The sequence below is a fragment of the Coregonus clupeaformis genome, chromosome 6 (assembly GCF_020615455.1).
Source record: "Coregonus clupeaformis isolate EN_2021a chromosome 6, ASM2061545v1, whole genome shotgun sequence".
Lineage (NCBI taxonomy): Eukaryota > Metazoa > Chordata > Actinopteri > Salmoniformes > Salmonidae > Coregonus > Coregonus clupeaformis.
The window spans coordinates 35,256,037-35,273,102 of record NC_059197.1 but is presented as its reverse complement, the minus strand read 5'-3'; the positions used below and the strand labels follow the sequence as shown (position 1 = coordinate 35,273,102).

At 47.7% G+C, this 17,066-nt stretch overlaps 1 protein-coding gene across 1 annotated transcript; it reads left to right on the top strand.

Annotated features, from left to right (window-relative positions):
• Positions 1 to 8,589: 8,589 nt before the first annotated feature.
• LOC121568302 (extracellular calcium-sensing receptor-like) lies at positions 8,590 to 13,024 on the top strand. The gene is made up of 11 exons (XM_045220974.1): positions 8,590 to 8,819; positions 8,934 to 9,225; positions 9,406 to 9,648; positions 9,803 to 9,898; positions 10,068 to 10,383; positions 10,471 to 10,643; positions 10,789 to 11,019; positions 11,378 to 11,501; positions 11,724 to 11,917; positions 12,037 to 12,315; positions 12,436 to 13,024. Exons 1-11 carry the CDS (start codon positions 8,590 to 8,592, stop codon positions 12,862 to 12,864), a joined length of 2,607 nt encoding a protein of 868 aa, XP_045076909.1. The 3' UTR covers positions 12,865 to 13,024.
• The last annotated feature ends 4,042 nt before the right edge of the window (positions 13,025 to 17,066 follow it).

Genomic DNA, 17,066 nt, shown 5'->3' with positions numbered 1-17,066 from the left:
ATGTATCACCTATTTTGTACTACAATATTTAATGATTGTACGAACAATGACACAGTGAAACTATCGGTTGCTTGTGTGTGGGTGATTTAAATTAACGTTTCATTGGTATTTCACAATAAATTTGTTTTTTGAACCAGTGATTGTGCAAGTGCAATATTTCTTTAAAGATATGAATGCACAATGCTATGTTTTGAACATTGGACAGCCTGTGTTACAGGTGATGACCGTTTTGAGTTTAGTGTCTAGAGTTTTGAAAAATGACGTCAAGGTTCTGAAATTAGTGCCAAAGTGATTGTAAAAAACTGTAATTATACAACACACTTGTAGGCCTACAGTGGGAGACCATGTGAAAAGTCAAGTAAATGCAGACAGCCAGAACTTAAAGTGTGTGGCTGAGTGTATCAGGGGTCACATCAAAATACAGAACCCACGTTTTGGAAATCAAAAGGGAGGATAGCTGTTTCCATAACAACCATTTCTCTGTGAGTCTACACCCAGCAGTGAAAGACCCAGGGCTCCTCTTCAGATCTCCCCCAGGAGCAGTACCTCCAGCTGGGGTGCATTCCCCTCTCTGTCCCCAGGGAGGCCTGGAGCTCCAATCCAAGGCCCAGTGAGGTCACATACAGACAGCTAGGCAGGTGAAGAGGAGCATGGAGACCTATCCAAAGAGTAGAGAAGGAGAGTAGAGTAGAGGAGGAGAGTAGAGGAGAGAGGGAGAGTAGAGGAGTGAGGGAGAGTAGAGAAGGAGAGTAGAGGAGGAGAGTAGAGGAGAGAGGGAGAGTAGAGCAGAGAGGGAGAGTAGAGAAGGAGAGTAGAGGAGGAGAGTAGAGTAGAGGAGAGAGGGAGAGTAGAGGAGAGAGGGAGAGTAGAGGAGTGAGGGAGAGTAGAGGAGGAGAGTAGAGGAGAGGGGGAGAGTAGATGAAGAGAGAGGAGGAGAGAGGGAGAGTAGAAGAGGAAAATAGAGAAGAGAGGAGAGTAGAGGAGGAGAGTAGAGGATAGAGGGAGAGTAGAGGAGGAGAATAGAGGACAGAGGGAGAGTAGAGGAGAGAGGGAGAGTAGAGGAGAGAGGGAGAGTAGAGAGAGAGTTGAGGAGAGAAGGGAGAGTAGAGGATGAAAGTAGAGGATAGAGGGAGAGTAGAGAGAGAGGGAGAGTAGAGAAGGAGAGTAGAGTAAGGGAGGAGAGTAGAGGAGAGGGGGAGAGTAGAAGAGGAAAATAGAGGAGAGAGGGAGAGTAGAGGAGGAAAGGGAGAGTAGAGAAGGCGAGTAGAGGAGAGAGTAGAGGACAGAGGGAGAGTAGAGGAGAGATGGAGAGTATAGAAGGAGAGTAGAGTAAGGGAGGAGAGTAGAGGAGAGAGGGAGAGTAGAAGAGGAAAATAGAGGAGAGAGGGAGAGTAGAGGAGGAGAGTAGAGGATAGAGGGAGAGTAGAGGAGGAGAATAGAGGACAGAGGGAGAGTAGAGGAGAGAGGGAGAGTAGAGGAGAGAGGGAGAGTAGAGCGAGAGGGAGAGTAGAGAAGGAGAGTAGAGTAAGGGAGGAGAGTAGAGGAGAGGGGGAGAGTAGATGAAGAGAGAGGAGGAGAGAGGGAGAGTAGAAGAGGAAAATAGAGGACAGAGGAGAGTAGAGGAGGAGAGTAGAGGATAGAGGGAGAGTAGAGGAGGAGAATAGAGGACAGAGGGAGAGTAGAGGAGAGAGGGAGAGTAGAGGATGAAAGTAAAGGATAGAGGGAGAGTAGAGGAGGAGATTAGAGGAGAGAGGGAGAGTAGAGGAGAGAGTGAGAGTAGAGGAGGAGATTAGAGGAGAGAGGGAGAGTAGAGGAGGAGAGTAGAGGAGAGAGGGAGAGTAGAGGAGGAGAGAAGAGGAGAGAGGAAGAGTAGAGGAGAGATGGAGAGTATAGAAGGAGAGTAGAGTAAGGGAGGAGAGTAGAGGAGAGAGGGAGAGTAGAAGAGGAAAATAGAGGAGAGAGGGAGAGCAGAGGAGGGGGGTAGAGGATAGAGGGAGATTAGAGGAGGAGAATAGAGGACAGATGGAGAGTAGAGGAGAGATGGAGAGTAGAGAGAGAGGGAGAGTAGAGAGAGAGAGTTGAGGAGAGGGGGAGTAGAGGAGAGAGGGAGAGTAGAGAGAGAGGGAGAGTAGAGAAGGCGAGTAGAGGAGAGAGGGAGAGTAGATGAAGAGAGAGGAGGAGAGAGGGAGAGTAGAAGAGGAAAATAGAGGAGAGAGGGAGAGTAGAGGAGGAGAGTAGAGGAGAGAAGTAGAGTAGAGTAGAGAGGGAGAGTAAAGAAGAGAGGGAGAGGAGAGAGGGAGAGTAGAGGAGAGAGTAGAGGAGGAGAATAGAGGAGAGAAGGAGAGTAGAGGAGGAGAGTAGAGGAGAGAGGGAGAGTAGAGAAGGAGAATAGAGGAGAAAGGTAGAGTAGAGAAGAAGAGTAGAGGAGAGAGGGAGAGTAGAGGAGGAGAGTAGAGGAGAGAGGGAGAGTAGAGGAGGAGATTAGAGGAGAGACAGAGAGTAGAGGAGGAGAGTTGAGGGGAGAGGGAGAGTAAAGGAGAGAGGGAGAGTAGAGAAGGCGAGTAGAGGACAAAGGGAGAGTAGAGGAGAGATGGAGAGTATAGAAGGAGAGTAGAGGAAGGGAGGAGAATAGATGAGTTAGGGAGAGTAGATGAAGTGAGAGGAGGAGAAAGGGAGAGTAGAAGAGGAAAATAGAGGAGAGATGGAGAGTAGAGGAGGAGAGTAGAGGAGAGAAGGAGAGTAGATGAGGAGAGTAGAGGAGAGAAGGAGAGTAGAGGAGAGAGGGAGAGTAGTGGAGAGAGGAAGCGTAGAGAGAGAGTTGAGGAGAGGGGGAGAGTAGAGGAGAGAGGTAGAGTAGAGGAGTGAGGGAGAGTAGAGAAGGAGAGTAGAGTAGAGGAGGAGAGTAGAGGAGAGAGGGAGAGGAGAGGAGTGAGGGAGAGTAGAGAAGGAGAGTAGAGGAAGGAGAGGAGAGGAGAGAGGGAGAGTAGAGGAGAGAGTATAGGAGGAGAATAGAGGAGAGAAGGAGAGTAGAGGAGGAGAGTAGAGGAGAGAGGGAGAGTAGAGGAGAGAGGAAGAGTAGAGGAAAGAGGGAGAGTAGAGAGGAGAGAGGGAGAGTAGAGGAGAGAGTAGAGGAGGAGAATAGAGGAGAGAAGGAGAGTAGAGGAGGAGAGTAGAGGAGAGAGGGAGAGTAGAGAAGGAGAGTGGAGGATAGAGGGAGAGTAGAGGAGGAGAGTAGAGGAGAGAGTAGAGGAGGAGAGTAGAGGAGAGGAGAGAGGGAGAGTAGAGGAGGAGAGTGGAGGAGAGAGGGAGAGTAGAGGAGGAGAGTAGAGGAGAGAGGGAGAGTAGAGAAGGAGATTAGAGGAGAGAGGGAGAGTAGATGAGGGCAGTAGAGGAGAGAGGGAAAGTAGAGGAGGAGAGTAGAGGAGAGAGGGAGTGTAGAGGAGGAGAGTAGAGGAGAGAGGGAGAGAAGAGGAGTGAGGGAGAGTAGAGGAGGAGAGTAGAGGAGAGAGGGAGTGTAGAGGAGGAGAGTAGAGGAGAGAGGGAGAGAAGAGGAGAGAAGGAGAGTAGAGGAGGAGAGTAGAGGAGGAGAGTGGAGGATAGAGGGAGAGTAGAGGAGGAGAGTAGAGGAGAGAGGGAGAGTAGAGAAGGAGATTAGCGGAGAGAGGGAGAGTAGAGGAGGGGAGTAGTGGAGAGAGGGAGAGAAGAGGAGGAGAGTAGAGGAGAGAGGGAGTGTAGAGGAGGAGAGTAAATAATATAATAATATGCCATTTAGCAGACGCTTTTATCCAAAGCGACTTACAGTCATGCGTGCATACATTTTTGTGTATGGGTGGTCCCGGGGATCGAACCCACTACCTTGGCGTTACAAGCGCCGTGCTCTACCAGCTGAGCTACAGAGGACCACAGTAGAGGAGAGAGTGGAGTAGATAAGGAGAGTAGAGCAGAGGAGGAGAGTAGAGGAGAGAGGGAGAGTAGAGGAGGAGAGTGGAGGATAGAGGGAGAGTAGAGGAGGAGAGTAGAGGAGAGAGGGAGAGTAGAGGAGTGAGTAGAGGAGGAGAGTAGAGGAGAGGAGAGAGGGAGAGTAGAGGAGGAGAGTAGAGGAGTGAGTGAGAGTAGAGAAGGAGAGTAGAGTAGAGGAGGAGAGTGGAGGAGAGAGGGAGAGTAGAGGAGGAGAGTAGAGGAGATAGGGAGAGTAGAGGAGGAGAGTAGAGGAGAGAGTGAGAGTAGAGAAGGAGAGTAGAGGAGAGAGGGAGAGTAGAGAAAGAGATTAGAGGAGAGAGGGAGAGTAGAGGAGGAGAGTAGAGGAGAGAGTGAGAGTAGAGAAATATAGTAGAGTAGAGGAGGAGAGTAGAGGAGAAAGGGAGAGTAGAGAAATATAGGAGAGTAGAGGAGAGAGGGAGAGTAGATGAGGAGAGTAGAGGAGAGAGGGAGAGTAGAGGAGGAGAGGAGAGGAGAGAGGGAGAGGAGAGAAGGAGAGTAAAGGAGATAGGGAGAGTAGAGAAGGAGAGTAGAGGAGAGAGGGAGAGTAGAGAAGGAGAGTAGAGTAGAGTAGAGGAGGACAGTGGAGGAGAGAGGGAGAGTAGAAGAGGAAAATAGAGGAGAGAGGGAGAGTAGAGGAGGAGAGTAGAGGATAGAGGGAGAGTAGATGAGGAGAGTAGAGGAGAGAGGGAGAATAGAGGAGGAGATTAGAGGAGAGAGGGAGTGTAGAGGAGGAGAGGAGAGGAGAGAGGGAGAGGAGAGAAGGAGAGTAAAGTAGAGGAGGACAGTGGAGGAGAGAGGGAGAGTAGAAGAGGAAAATAGAGGAGAGAGGGAGAGTAGAGGAGGAGAGTAGAGGATAGAGGGAGAGTAGATGAGGAGAGTAGAGGAGAGAGGGAGAGGAGAGAATAAGATTAGAGGAGAGAGGGAGAGTAGAGGAGGAGAGGAGAGTAGAGGAGAGAAGTAGAGTAGAGAAGAAGAGGAGAGGAGAGAGGGAGAGTAGAGGAGGAGAGTAGAGGAGAGAGGGGGAGTAGAGGAGAGAGGGAGAGTAGAGGAGGAGAGTAGAGGAGAGAAGTAGAGTAGAGAAGAAGAGTAGAGGAGAGGGGGAGAGTGGAGGAGGAGAGTGGAGGAGAGAGGGAGAGTAGATGAGGAGAGTAGAGGAGTGAGGGAGAGTAGAGGAGAGAGGGAGAGTAGAGGAGGAGATTGGAGGAGAGAGGGAGAGTAGAGGAGGAGATTGGAGGAGAGAGGGAGACTAGAAGAGGAAAATATAGGAGAGAGGGAGAGTAGAGGAGGAGAGTAGAGGAGAGAGGGAGAGTAGATGAGGAGAGTAGAGGAGAGAGGGTGAGGAGTGAGGAGAGTAGAGGAGAGAGGGAGAGTAGAGAAGGAGAGTAGAGGAGAGAGGGAGAGTAGAGAAGGAGAGTAGAGGACAGGGGTAGAGTAGAGGAGATAGGGAGAGTAGAGGAGGAGAGTAGAGAGAGTGAGAGTAGAGGAGGAGATTAGAGGAGAGAGGGAGAGTAGAGGAGGAGAGTAAAGGAGAGAGGGAGAGTAGAGAAGGAGAATAGGGGAGAGAGGGAGAGTAGAGGAGAGAGGGAGAGTAGAGGAGGAGAGTAGATCAGAGAGGGAGAGTAGAGGAGGAGAGTAGAGGAGAGAGGGAGAGTAGAGGAGAGAGTGAGAGTAGAGGAGGAGAGTAGAGGAGAGAGTAGAGGAGGAGAATAGAGAACAGAGTGAGAGTAGAGGAGAGAGGGAGAGTATAGAAGGAGAGTAGAGTAGAGGAGAGAGGGAGAGTAGATGAAGAGTGTGGAGTAGAGAGGTAGAGTAGAAGAGGTAAATAGAGGAGAGAGGGAGAGTAGAGGATAGGAGGAGTGAGGGAGAGTAGAGAAGGAGAGTAAAGGAAGAGAGTAGAGGAGAGAGGGAGAGTAGAGGACAGGGGGAGAGTAGAGGAGATAGGGAGAGTAGAGGAGGAGAGTAGAGAGAGTGAGAATATAGGAGGAGATTAGAGGAGAGAGGGAGAGTAGAGAAGGAGAATAGGGGAGAGAGGGAGAGTAGAGGAGAAGAGTAGAGGAGATAGGGAGTGTAGAGGAGAGAGGGAGTGTAGAGAAGGAGAGTAAAGGAGAGAGTAGAGGGGAGAGGGAGAGTATAGAAGGAGAGTGGAGGAGAGAGGGAGAGTAGAAGAGGAGATTAGAGGAGAGAGGGAGAGTAGAGGAGAGAAGGAGAGTAGAGGAGGAGAGTAGAGGAGAGAGTGAGAGTAGAGGAGAGAGGGAGAGTAGAGGACAGGGGGAGAGTAGAGGAGAGAGTGAGAGTAGAGGAGGATAGTAAAGGAGAGAGGGAGAGTAGATAAGGAGTATAGAGTAGAGGAGGAGAGTAGAGGGGAGAGGGAGAGTAGAGGAGTAAGGGAGGGTATAGAAGGAGAGTAGAGTAGAGGAGAGAGGGAGAGTAGATGAAGAGAGTGGAGGAGAGAGGGAGAGAAGAAGAGGAAAATAGAGGAGAGAGGGAGAGTAGAGGAGGAGAGGGAGAGTAGAGGAGAGAGGGAGAGTAGAGGAGGAAAATAGAGGAGAGAGGGAGAGTAGAGGAGGAGAGTAGAGGAGAAAGGGAGAGTAGAGGAGGAGAGTAGAGTAGAGAGGGAGAGTAGAGGAGGAGAGTAGAGGAGAGAGGGAGAGTAGAGGAGGAGAGTAGAGGAGATATGGAGAGTAGAGAGAGGGAGAGTAGAGAAGGAGAGTAGAGGAGAGAGGGAGAGTATAGAAGGAGAGTAGAGTAGAGGAGAGAGGGAGAGTAGAGAAGGAGAGTAGAGGGAGAGGGAGAGTAGAGAAGGAGAATAGAGTAGAGGAGGAGAGTAGAGGAGAAGAGTAAAGGGGAGAGTGAGAGTAGAGGAGAGAGGGAGAGTAGAGAAGGAGAGTAGAGGGAGAGGGAGAGTAGAGAAGGAGAATAGAGTAGAGGAGGAGAGTAGAGGAGAAGAGTAAAGGGGAGAGGGGGAGTAGAGGAGGAGAGTCAGGGAGAGAGGGAGAGTAGAGGAGAGAGGGAGAGTAGAGGACAGGGGGAGAGTAGAGGAGATAGGGAGAGTAGAGGAGGAGAGTAGAGAGAGTGAGAGTAGAGGAGGAGATTAGAGGAGAGAGGGAGAGTAGAGGAGGAGATTAGAGGAGAGAGGGAGAGTAGAGAAGGAGAATAGAGTAGAGGAGGAGAGTAGAGGAGAAGAGTAAAGGGGAGAGGGAGAGTAGAGGAGGAGAGTAGGGGAGAGAGGGAGAGTAGAGGAGAGAGGGAGAGTAGAGGAGAGAGGGAGAGTAGAGGAGGAGAGTAGAGGAGATATGGAGAGTAGAGAGAGAGGGAGAGTAGAGAAGGAGAGTAGAGGAGAGAGTGAGAGTAGAGGAGGGGAGTAGGGGAGAGAGGGAGAGTAGAGGAGAGAGGGAGAGTAGAGGAGAGAGTGAGAGTAGAGGAGGAGAGTAGAGGAGATATGGAGAGTAGAGAGAGGGAGAGTAGAGAAGGAGAGTAGAGGAGAGAGTGAGAGTAGAGGGGAGAAGGAGAGTAGAGTAGAGGAGAGAGGGAGAGTAGATGAAGAGAGTGGAGGAGAGAGGGAGAGTAGAGGAGGAGATTAGAGGAGAGAGGGAGAGTAGAGGAGAGAGGGAGAGTAGAGGAGAGAGGGAGAGTAGAGAAGGAGACTAGAGGAGAGAGAGAGAGAGAGAGAGAGAGAGAGAGAGAGAGAGAGAGAGAGAGAGAGAGAGAGAGAGAGAGAGAGAGAGAGAGAGAGAGAGAGAGAGAGAGAGAGAGAGAGAGAGAGAGAGAGAGAGAGAGAGAGAGAGAGAGAGAGGGGTAGAGATAAAAGAGAGAGAGAATAGGAGGATGAGATTCATGACCTCACATTGTCAGACTGTTGTAATTAAGGTGATTAACTTCTGAGTCACAGTCATTCTCCAATTACATGTAATTATCCCCCACAACAACCTGCTGTTATTGCTACAGCTCAGGGACAACTGAGAGTTTAGAGAAACAAAATGAATATTTCTTTATTTCTTTTTTTATTTCTTTATTTCTTCACTCCCCCCCAACCCCCCCTCTCTCTTGCATCACCTGACCTAATACATCAACTTCAATAACATCACCCTCATAGGCTTTCTCCAATTACTCCAATTACTCCAATTACCTGTTCCCCAAGTTATCCTCCAGTAACAAGCCCCCAATTAACCCCCTCCTGCTCCTCCCGTCCATACAAGCTGTGTGCTTGTTTTTTAGCCGGGGGCTCATTTCTCCCTATATCAGCAGCTCCCCTTCTCTCCTCTTCCTCTCCCTCTTTCACTCTCACACTCCCTGCAGGAGATGCCAGACTGACAGACCGATCATCATCTCTCTCTCTCTCTCTCTCTCTCTCTCTCTCTCTGTCTGTCTCACCAGGATCAGCTTTACTGTTGCTAGGTAGGGCAGAGGTAGAACAAGGTTTTGTGTGTCTATCACTGTTGTTTCATTCAAATGTCTGGTTACAGGTGTCTGTGGTGTATCTCTTTATTGTTAGCGGTTTTTGTTCATGTCATTCTATCTACTCAGTGTTCTGTCTGTAAGGTCTTGGTTTGGTCCCTCTCCTCCAGGTGACGGACTTTCCCAGTCCTCAGCCTTGTTTCTATCCAGGTGATGTGCCTCTGGTGCTGGCTGTGGCTGCTCTGCTGCCTCCCTGTCCCTGGGTCTGTCTGGGGTCAGTCTGGAGGTGGAGGGGGGGCCTGTCGGCTGATGGCTAAGCCCATCTCGGGCAGTGTTTATCGGGCAGGAGATGTGGTGATTGGGGGCCTGTTCCCCGTCCATGTGGAAGCCCCTCTACCAGAGCAGGAGTTCAGGAGTATTGAGGGAAATGCGACATGTACAATGTACGCAACTCCCAAGTATTGTGTGATGACAGCTTTGTGTCACTGTTTTCACTTGTGTAAAGTGTATTCAGTTACCTCCTCTCTCCCTGTCTCTTCCTTTCCTCCATCTGTCAGTTTCAACCAGCGTGCTTACCGCTGGCTCCAGACTATGATCTTTGCGGTGGAGGAGATCAACCGTGACCCAGCCCTCCTGCCTAACCTCACCCTGGGGTTCCTGGCTGCTGACACATGCCTGGCAGAGAGTACCACTCTGGGGGCAGCCCTAGCCATGGTGACCGGCCAGGAGGCCTCCGTAGCGGGCACAGAGTGTGGAGCAACCCCTGAGGTGCCCGTCATCATCGGTGATGCCCGCTCCTCAGCCTCCATCGTGGTGGCACACACCCTCGGGCCGTTTGATTTACCCATGGTGAGGCATGGGGTTGGATTACAGACTGTGATGGAAAGGGATGATGACTCTCTTACATATACATTTCAATATCTATCTAGATGACTCTCTGTCTGTAATGTTCACTTTCCCCTCTCCATCTGCTCTGTGAGTCTTACAAATGAGAATTCTCCCTGACTCTCTCTCTCTGTTCTTTCCAAGGTGAGCTATTATGCCTCCTGTGCGTGTTTGAGTGACACCTGGAGGTACCCGTCGTTCTTCCGTACGATACCCAGCGATGCCTTCCAGGCTCGGGGCATGGCCAGGCTGCTGCGTCTGCTGGGCTGGGTGTGGGTGGGGCTGGTGTCTGGGGATGATGACTATGGCAAGTTTGGGGTTCAGATGCTTCTCCAAGAGCTCCAGGGGTCTGGGGTGTGTGTCGCCTACTCAGAGGTCATCCCCAAGGTACGACCTCATTCTGACGATCTGACAATAGACTCTCTCTTTCTCTCTCTCTTTTAATCTGCCTCCCCCTCTCTTCTAATCTAAAATAGAAAACTCTCTCTCTGATTTCCTCTGACTCTCTTCCCTCTCTCTCTCACTGATGGTCATCCCCAAGGTACCATCTCAGAGACGGATCAGGCACATCGTGGACACCATCAGAGGATCTACTGCCAGAGTGGTCGTGACATTCGCTATCGCACAGGATGCACGGGTAAGCAGTTACTGGTCAGAGTATTGTTAATTATTTTATTACACAGCTGTAGCAGAGTGTTTTTGTCCTACCATGTCTTGATGCCCTTTATTGACACAAGTATTTTCAAATTGATAATCATGTATTTCAACTTGACTATCTTGATCTTTTTAACCACGTCATTCTCCAGGCCCTGTTGGAAGAGGTTGTCCGTCAGAACATAACAGATAGGCAGTGGATCGCCTCAGAGGCCTGGGTAACCTACTCTACTCTCTCCTCCCCTAAAAACCTGCCATCTCTTTCCGGCACCATCGGATTTGCCCTGAAGAAAGCTATAATTCCCAGCCTGGGGCCTTTCCTAACACGCCTCCGTCCTGATGGGGACTACCAGAAGTCCGACCCATTCCTGAGGGAATTGTGGGAGGAGATGTTTGGGTGTTCTCTGGGGGTTGACCTCAGCATGACCCAGTCGTCCAGGAGACAGTGTACTGGTACAGAGGTCATAGGTGAGGGAGAGTTTACAACTAATGCTCTGTTTTTGTGTCCTGATCCATTCCCGATGTTTTCTTGGTAAAATAAAGTGTCAATCCTAGGTGAGGGGGAGAGCCAGTATGCTGACGTGTCTCAGCTGAGAGCCAGCTATAATGTGTACAAGGCTGTATACGCCATCGCCCATGCCATACAGGACATGTTGGCCTGTCGACCAGGGGAGGGACCCTTTAATGGTGGACAGTGCCCTGACATCTGGAAGCTTCAGCCCAGCCAGGTGACAATACCATGTGGATCTGTTTTCAAGTTAACAATACTAATGTTTCCAATGACGATACAGTGGAAACACTTTGTAAGGTTTGAGTCCTAAAGACAATTGTTTCTAACTCTTAATCCTGTTTCAATTTCATTTTTTCTTTGAGATTGTTCATTATCTGAGGGGAGTGAACTTCAGTACTCCTGTGGGGGATTCGTTCCACTTCGACATGAATGGTGATCCGCCTGGCTCTTATGACATCATCAACTGGCATGTGACCCCTAAGGGGACAGCAGAGTTTGTCCAGGTCGGCCATTTTCTGTCTTCAGTGGGAGCGGACGACCAGTTTCACATCAATATGGAGAAAGTGGTGTGGGGTGGGGGCAGCGGAGATGAGGTGAGAATCATTTAGCTTGGTTTCTCTGAGGCAGAGAGGAGTGTGTGTGTGTGTGCGTGTGTGTGTATGTGCATGTGTATGTGCATGCGTGTGTATGTGTGTGTGAGAGAGAGACTTGTTTAGTTTCTCACCCTGAGGCAGACATACAGCAAAGAGAAAGACAGCCAAAAATACCACATAACAGGAGAATGTTAGCTCAGACAGAAAGCTCTGTCATCAACATGCTACTGAATGTGAGATATTTGTGTGGTCAGATTCCTCACATAGCGAGCCTGCCTGTGTGTGTGTGTAATAATGATGATGATCATGATGATGATGATGGTGATGATGGTGACTGCGTCTCCCCACCCTCTGGTAGGTCCCTGTGTCTATATGCAGTGCTGCCTGTCCCCCTGGTACCAGGCATGTGGTGCAGAAGGGGAGGCCTGTGTGCTGCTTTGACTGTGTGTCCTGCGCTGAGGGAGAGATCAGCAACACAACAGGTAGTCTATCAACTTTTCTCATTCCAATTCATATTTTGCCTCATTCCTGACTGGTCCTGATCCTGACTGGTCCTGATCCTGACTGGTCCTGATCCTGACTGGTCCTGATCCTGACTGGTCCTGATCCTGACTGGTCCTGATCCTGACTGGTCCTGATTCTGACTGGTCCTGATCCTGACTGGTCCTGATTCGGACTCTTGATTTCTCTTCCTTCTCTGTCAGGGTCAGTTGAGTGTAGCAGGTGTCCAGAGCGGTTCTGGTCCAACCCTGATCGTACGGCCTGCGTCCCCCAGCTGGTGGACTTCCTCTCCTACAGCGACACCATGGGCGTCATCCTGTCCGTCATCTCAGTTTCAGGGGCATCGCTCACATCCAGCGCCCTGGCCACCTTCCTCTACCACCGTCACACGGCCCTGGTGAGTTGAATCATATGATTATATATAGAGGTACTGGACAGAGAGGAGATTGTGTCATATAAGGATGAGATTGATGATTTATCACTCAGTCTAAATTATAATTCTCTATCTCGTTCCAGGTGAAAGCCAACAACTCTGAGCTCAGCTTCCTGCTCCTGTTGTCACTCAAGCTCTGCTTCCTGTGTGCGCTGGTTTTCATTGGCCGGCCGAAGCCGTGGACGTGCATGCTGAGACACACCCTGTTTGGTATAAGCTTTGTGTTTTCCATCTCCTGTCTGCTCAGCAGGACTGTGGTGGTGCTGGTGGCCTTCAGGGCCACTCTGCCTGGAGAGAACCTGATGAGATACTTCAGCCCCGCCCAGCAGAGGATGGGTATTTCCCTCTGCACACTCATCCAGGTGAACATCTAGTTTTCACTATATTCTATTGGAATTGAATTATTTCCTTCACTGGCCATATTACATGTTGTCATGGTAACTGTGCTTGCTTTTTCCTTCCAACTCCTTTCCCTTCCACAGGTGCTGATCTGTGTGCTGTGGCTGTCCCTAGCGCCACCCCGGCCGGCTGAGAGGGGCGGCAGAGAGGGTCGGGGGCCGAGGGTGGTCCTGGAGTGTGAAGTGGGCTCTGTGGTCGGTTTCTCTCTGGTGCTGGGGTACATCGGCCTGCTGGCCTCCCTCTGTCTCCTCTTAGCCTTCCTGGCCAGGAAACTCCCTGACAACTTCAACGAGGCCAAGTTCATCACCTTCAGCATGCTGATCTTCTGTGCCGTGTGGATCTCCTTCATCCCAGCCTACGTCAGCTCTCCTGGGAAGTACACTGTAGCTGTGGAGATATTCGCCATCTTAGCTTCCAGCTTTGGGCTGCTGTTCTGTCTGTTCGCTCCAAAGTGTTTCATCATCCTCCTGAGACCAGAGAGAAACACCAAGAAACACATGATGTCCAAATAGAAAGCACCAAGAAACACATGATGGACAAATATGAACTGACACTTACTCATATCGTGATTTAAGGCTCGTTGATATTCATTTCAACAGGGGAATGTCCATTCTGTTTGAAAACATTCATTTCCTGCTATACCTTCACCATACTACTTTGTTAACACCTATAGTTATATAATGTGTCAGAATGAAATACGTCTATATAAACTAAAACATTCCAATAAACATTACATCTATTCATGGTGTAAGAGTTAGCATTGTGTCCGACAGTCTGACAGCGCTGTCAGACCCCCTACCCATGATTCCTTCATCACCCAGTCAGTGTGTGTGAGTGTGTGAGTGTGTGAGTGTGTGAGTGTGTGAGTGTGTGAGTGTGTGAGTGTGTGAGTGTGTGAGTGTGTGAGTGTGTGAGTGTGTGAGTGTGTGAGTGTGTGAGTGTGTGAGTGTGTGAGTGTGTGAGTGTGTGAGTGTGTGAGTGTGTGAGTGTGTGAGTGTGTGAGTGTGTGAGTGTGTGAGTGTTTGTCCCTCATCGTACGCTAAAATGAAAACAGGCACATTCCACTGTTTGCTTCACCACGGTGGGAACCTCTCCTTCTCTCCCTCTTAAAATCAAATCTAATCTAATTTAATTTGGCACAGGTGTAGACTACCAGTGAAATGCTGACGGGTCCTCTTCCATATTATACTGTATATATAGTGAGGAATAAATATATAGTGAGAAGTAAATATATAGTGAGAAGTAAGTATATGAGGAGTAAATATATAGTGAGGAGTAAATATATAGTTAGGAGTAAATATATAGTTAGGAGTAAATATATAGTTAGGAGTAAATATATAGTGAGAAGTAAATATATAGTGAGAAGTAAATATATGAGGAGTAAATATATAGTTAGGAGTAAATATATAGTGAGGAGTAAATATATAGTGAGGAGTAAATATATTAGGAGTAAATATATAGTTAGGAGTAAATATATAGTGACAGATAAATAACAATAAGGAGTAGTGCTGTTCTGCTGCGTTTAGATGGCGTGAGCTAGACGTCAAACCGGATGTCATTATTTTCATTGAGAGAACGAAGGTGAATGACGTCAGCCGCCATGGTAGACGGATTTGCCGTCAGAGTTAAGATATTTCAACTTTGCCATCTCCTGAAAGCTCATGTTGCGCAACATTTCTATGGGCTATGCTATGCAACTGCCTGAGAAAACAGAGTTTTGATGGCCTCTATTAAAAAGAGGAGGATCCCATCAGCTTTCTATAGGCTATGCTATGCAACTGCCTGAGAAAACAGAGTTTTGATGGCCTCTATTAAAAAGAGGAGGATCCCATCAGCTTTCTATAGGCTAGGCCTACTATATTTATTCCTCATCTTTTCTAATATTAAGCACATTGCTAATAGTAGCCTACCTGGCTGGCATGAAAATGATCCGCAGGAAAAGCATCCTCTATTCAAGTGCATAGTCCTACGGATGATATGTATTTTTTCCCGCTGCCCCTGTGCATGATAATGGCCCTTATTCTAAATCGAAATTAATTTCACACGTATATTATTTAGTATACGTAAAGACAAGAGTAAATTGAGATACAGTGTGATGGGTGAGAATATTATCACTTGTGAATGATGCCCAGGGTGTACAGTCTAAGGTAAGAATCAACGCATGCCTTTTTTGGAGACTTTTTCTAATCATAGTCTCATGCATAATGTAGCCTAGCCCATAGGCCTATGTGTTTTGATAAGGTTTGAATCACTGTGTAGCCTATGCAGATGTAGGATCCTAACTTGATCAGTATTTTGTTGCTGAGAGGTGACTAGGCATCAGGATATATGATATACAGAGTAGCAGCAGCGTACAGTACCATCGGAAAGTATTCAGACCCCTTGACTTTTCCCACATTTTGTTACGTTGCAGCATTATTCTAAAATGTATTTTAAAAAATCCCCTCATCAATCTACACACAACACCCCATAATGACAAAGTAAAAACAGTTTTTTTATTTTTATAGTTGCTAATTTATTAAAAATAAGAAAACGGAAATATGACATTTACATAAGTATTCAGACCCTTTACTCAGTACTTTGTGTGTGTGTGTGCGTGTATGTAGTGTTAGTATAAATGTGTGTGCATGTTATGTGTGTGTAAGCAAATGAAGTGACTGTGTGTGTGTGTGTGTGTGTGTGTGTTGTAGTGTAAGTGTGTGTGTGTGTGTGTGTTGGATGTCAGTGTGTGTGTGTGTATATAGAGTCCTGTGAGTGTGCACAGAGACAGTGCAGAAATAAATATAAAATGCAATACAATACACTAACGATTTGCCCTAATGAAAAATGTATCAACCCCTACAAAGAAATTATATGAATTATAATCCACCAAATTCTGATTGTCTGGGCCTGGCTCCCCAGTGGGTGGGCCTATGCTCTCCCAGGCCCACCCAAGGTTGCGCTCCTGCCCAGTCGTGAAATCCTTAGATTATTATTTTATTTCAATTTACTGATTTCCTTATATGAACTGTAACTCAGTAAAATCGTTGAAATTGTTGCATGTTGCATTTATATTTTTGTTCAGTATAGATGTAGTAGGCTAAACTAAATAATCCATCTTTGGTGTAATACATTTGATCACGTTTCTATAGCGCTTTTCATAACAATCTACAAGCACATTAAAAGCAAAAAACAAACAAGCAATACATCATCAGTAACCTAGCAATAATTGGCTAGGTCAACCAATAGAGGCCAAGTCTTTGAGTGCATGCATCGTCCAAAAACGGAGAGGGACAGTTTATGGCTTGATCAGAGGAAGGTGGTCAGAGAGATTGAGTCTGGTGACAATCTTGTAGAGGGCTAGTTACTCTGGGAACCAGCCTGAGTGGTGTAGCCACTGGACTTCTCCTTCAATGTATGGCACCCACTTGGCTGATGCCTCAGCAGCTCTGGGCGCCAGAAAGCTCACCACACACAGTTCGCCAGTCCTCCTCATTACGAGCCTTCTTTAAAAAAAATATTTTAGTCATTTAGCAGACACTCTTATCCAGAGTGACTTACAGGAGCAATTAGGGTTAAGTGCCTTGCTCAAATGCACATTAACAGATTTCTCACCTAGTCGGCTCGGGGATTCAAACCAGCTACCTTTCGGTTACTGGCCCAATGCTCTTAACCACTCGGCTACCAATCTTCAATTGATAAATGCATAGTCCTATGGTACACTGAGTTTACTGAGTTTACTACAGTTCTCTACAAATAAGTCATTCCAAATGCTAGCTACTTAGCTAACGTCAGTCCAAAACAACAACACGAAGGTCACTGGGTGGGGCTACAGACGATCCTTTCCGGTTCATAGGGAACAGGGAACTCTGGGAAAAAAAACATGCTCCTGTAACGAGTATTAATGTTGTCTTTCACCTCAATCCTTTCATTCGTTTTTGTGAGAGTGTTACTCTGTGTTGTATTGCTCTGTGTTGTATTGCTCTGTGTTGTATTGCTCTGTGTTGTATTGCTCTGTGTTGTATTGCTCTGTGTTGTATTGCTCTGTGTTGTATTGCTCTGTGTTGTATTGCTCTGTGTTGTATTGCTCTGTGGTGTATTGCTCTGTGTTGTATTGCTCTGTGGTGTATTGCTCTGTGTTGTATTGCTCTGTGGTGTATTGCTCTGTGTTGTATTGCTCTGTGTTGTATTGCTCTGTGTTGTATTGCTCTGTGTTGTATTGCTCTGTGTTGTATTGCTCTGTGTTGTATTGCTCTGTATTGTATTGCTCTGTGTTGTATTTCTCTGTGTTGTATTGCTCTGTGGTGTATTGCTCTGTGTTGTATTGCTCTTTGTTGTATTGCTCTGTGGTGTATTGCTCTGTGGTGTATTGCTCTAGCCTGCAGTATCTTCATGTCACAATGCAGAAAAGTAGCCAGACCGGCTACACTCCAACTGGGAAAAGATTGTTTTGAACGGTCATCCAAGTCGGAATTACAAATCAGAAACTCTGGCATCATCCTAGAGGATCTGACTTCTCTGACCTGAAGATCACCTACGTCACAATTTTTCCCAGTTTTGTTTCTGAATTGCCAGTTGTCTTGAACTAACCAAAAGTAGTATATTTCGTCCGTGGCATACTGCATACTTCTTACTAAACAGTAAGTGCTAAATAGTACATAGTTTGATTAGTACACAGGATACAGTTTACGCAACAGTTTAAGCAAGCCAGATTTCGGACAAAGCTAGTTAGTTC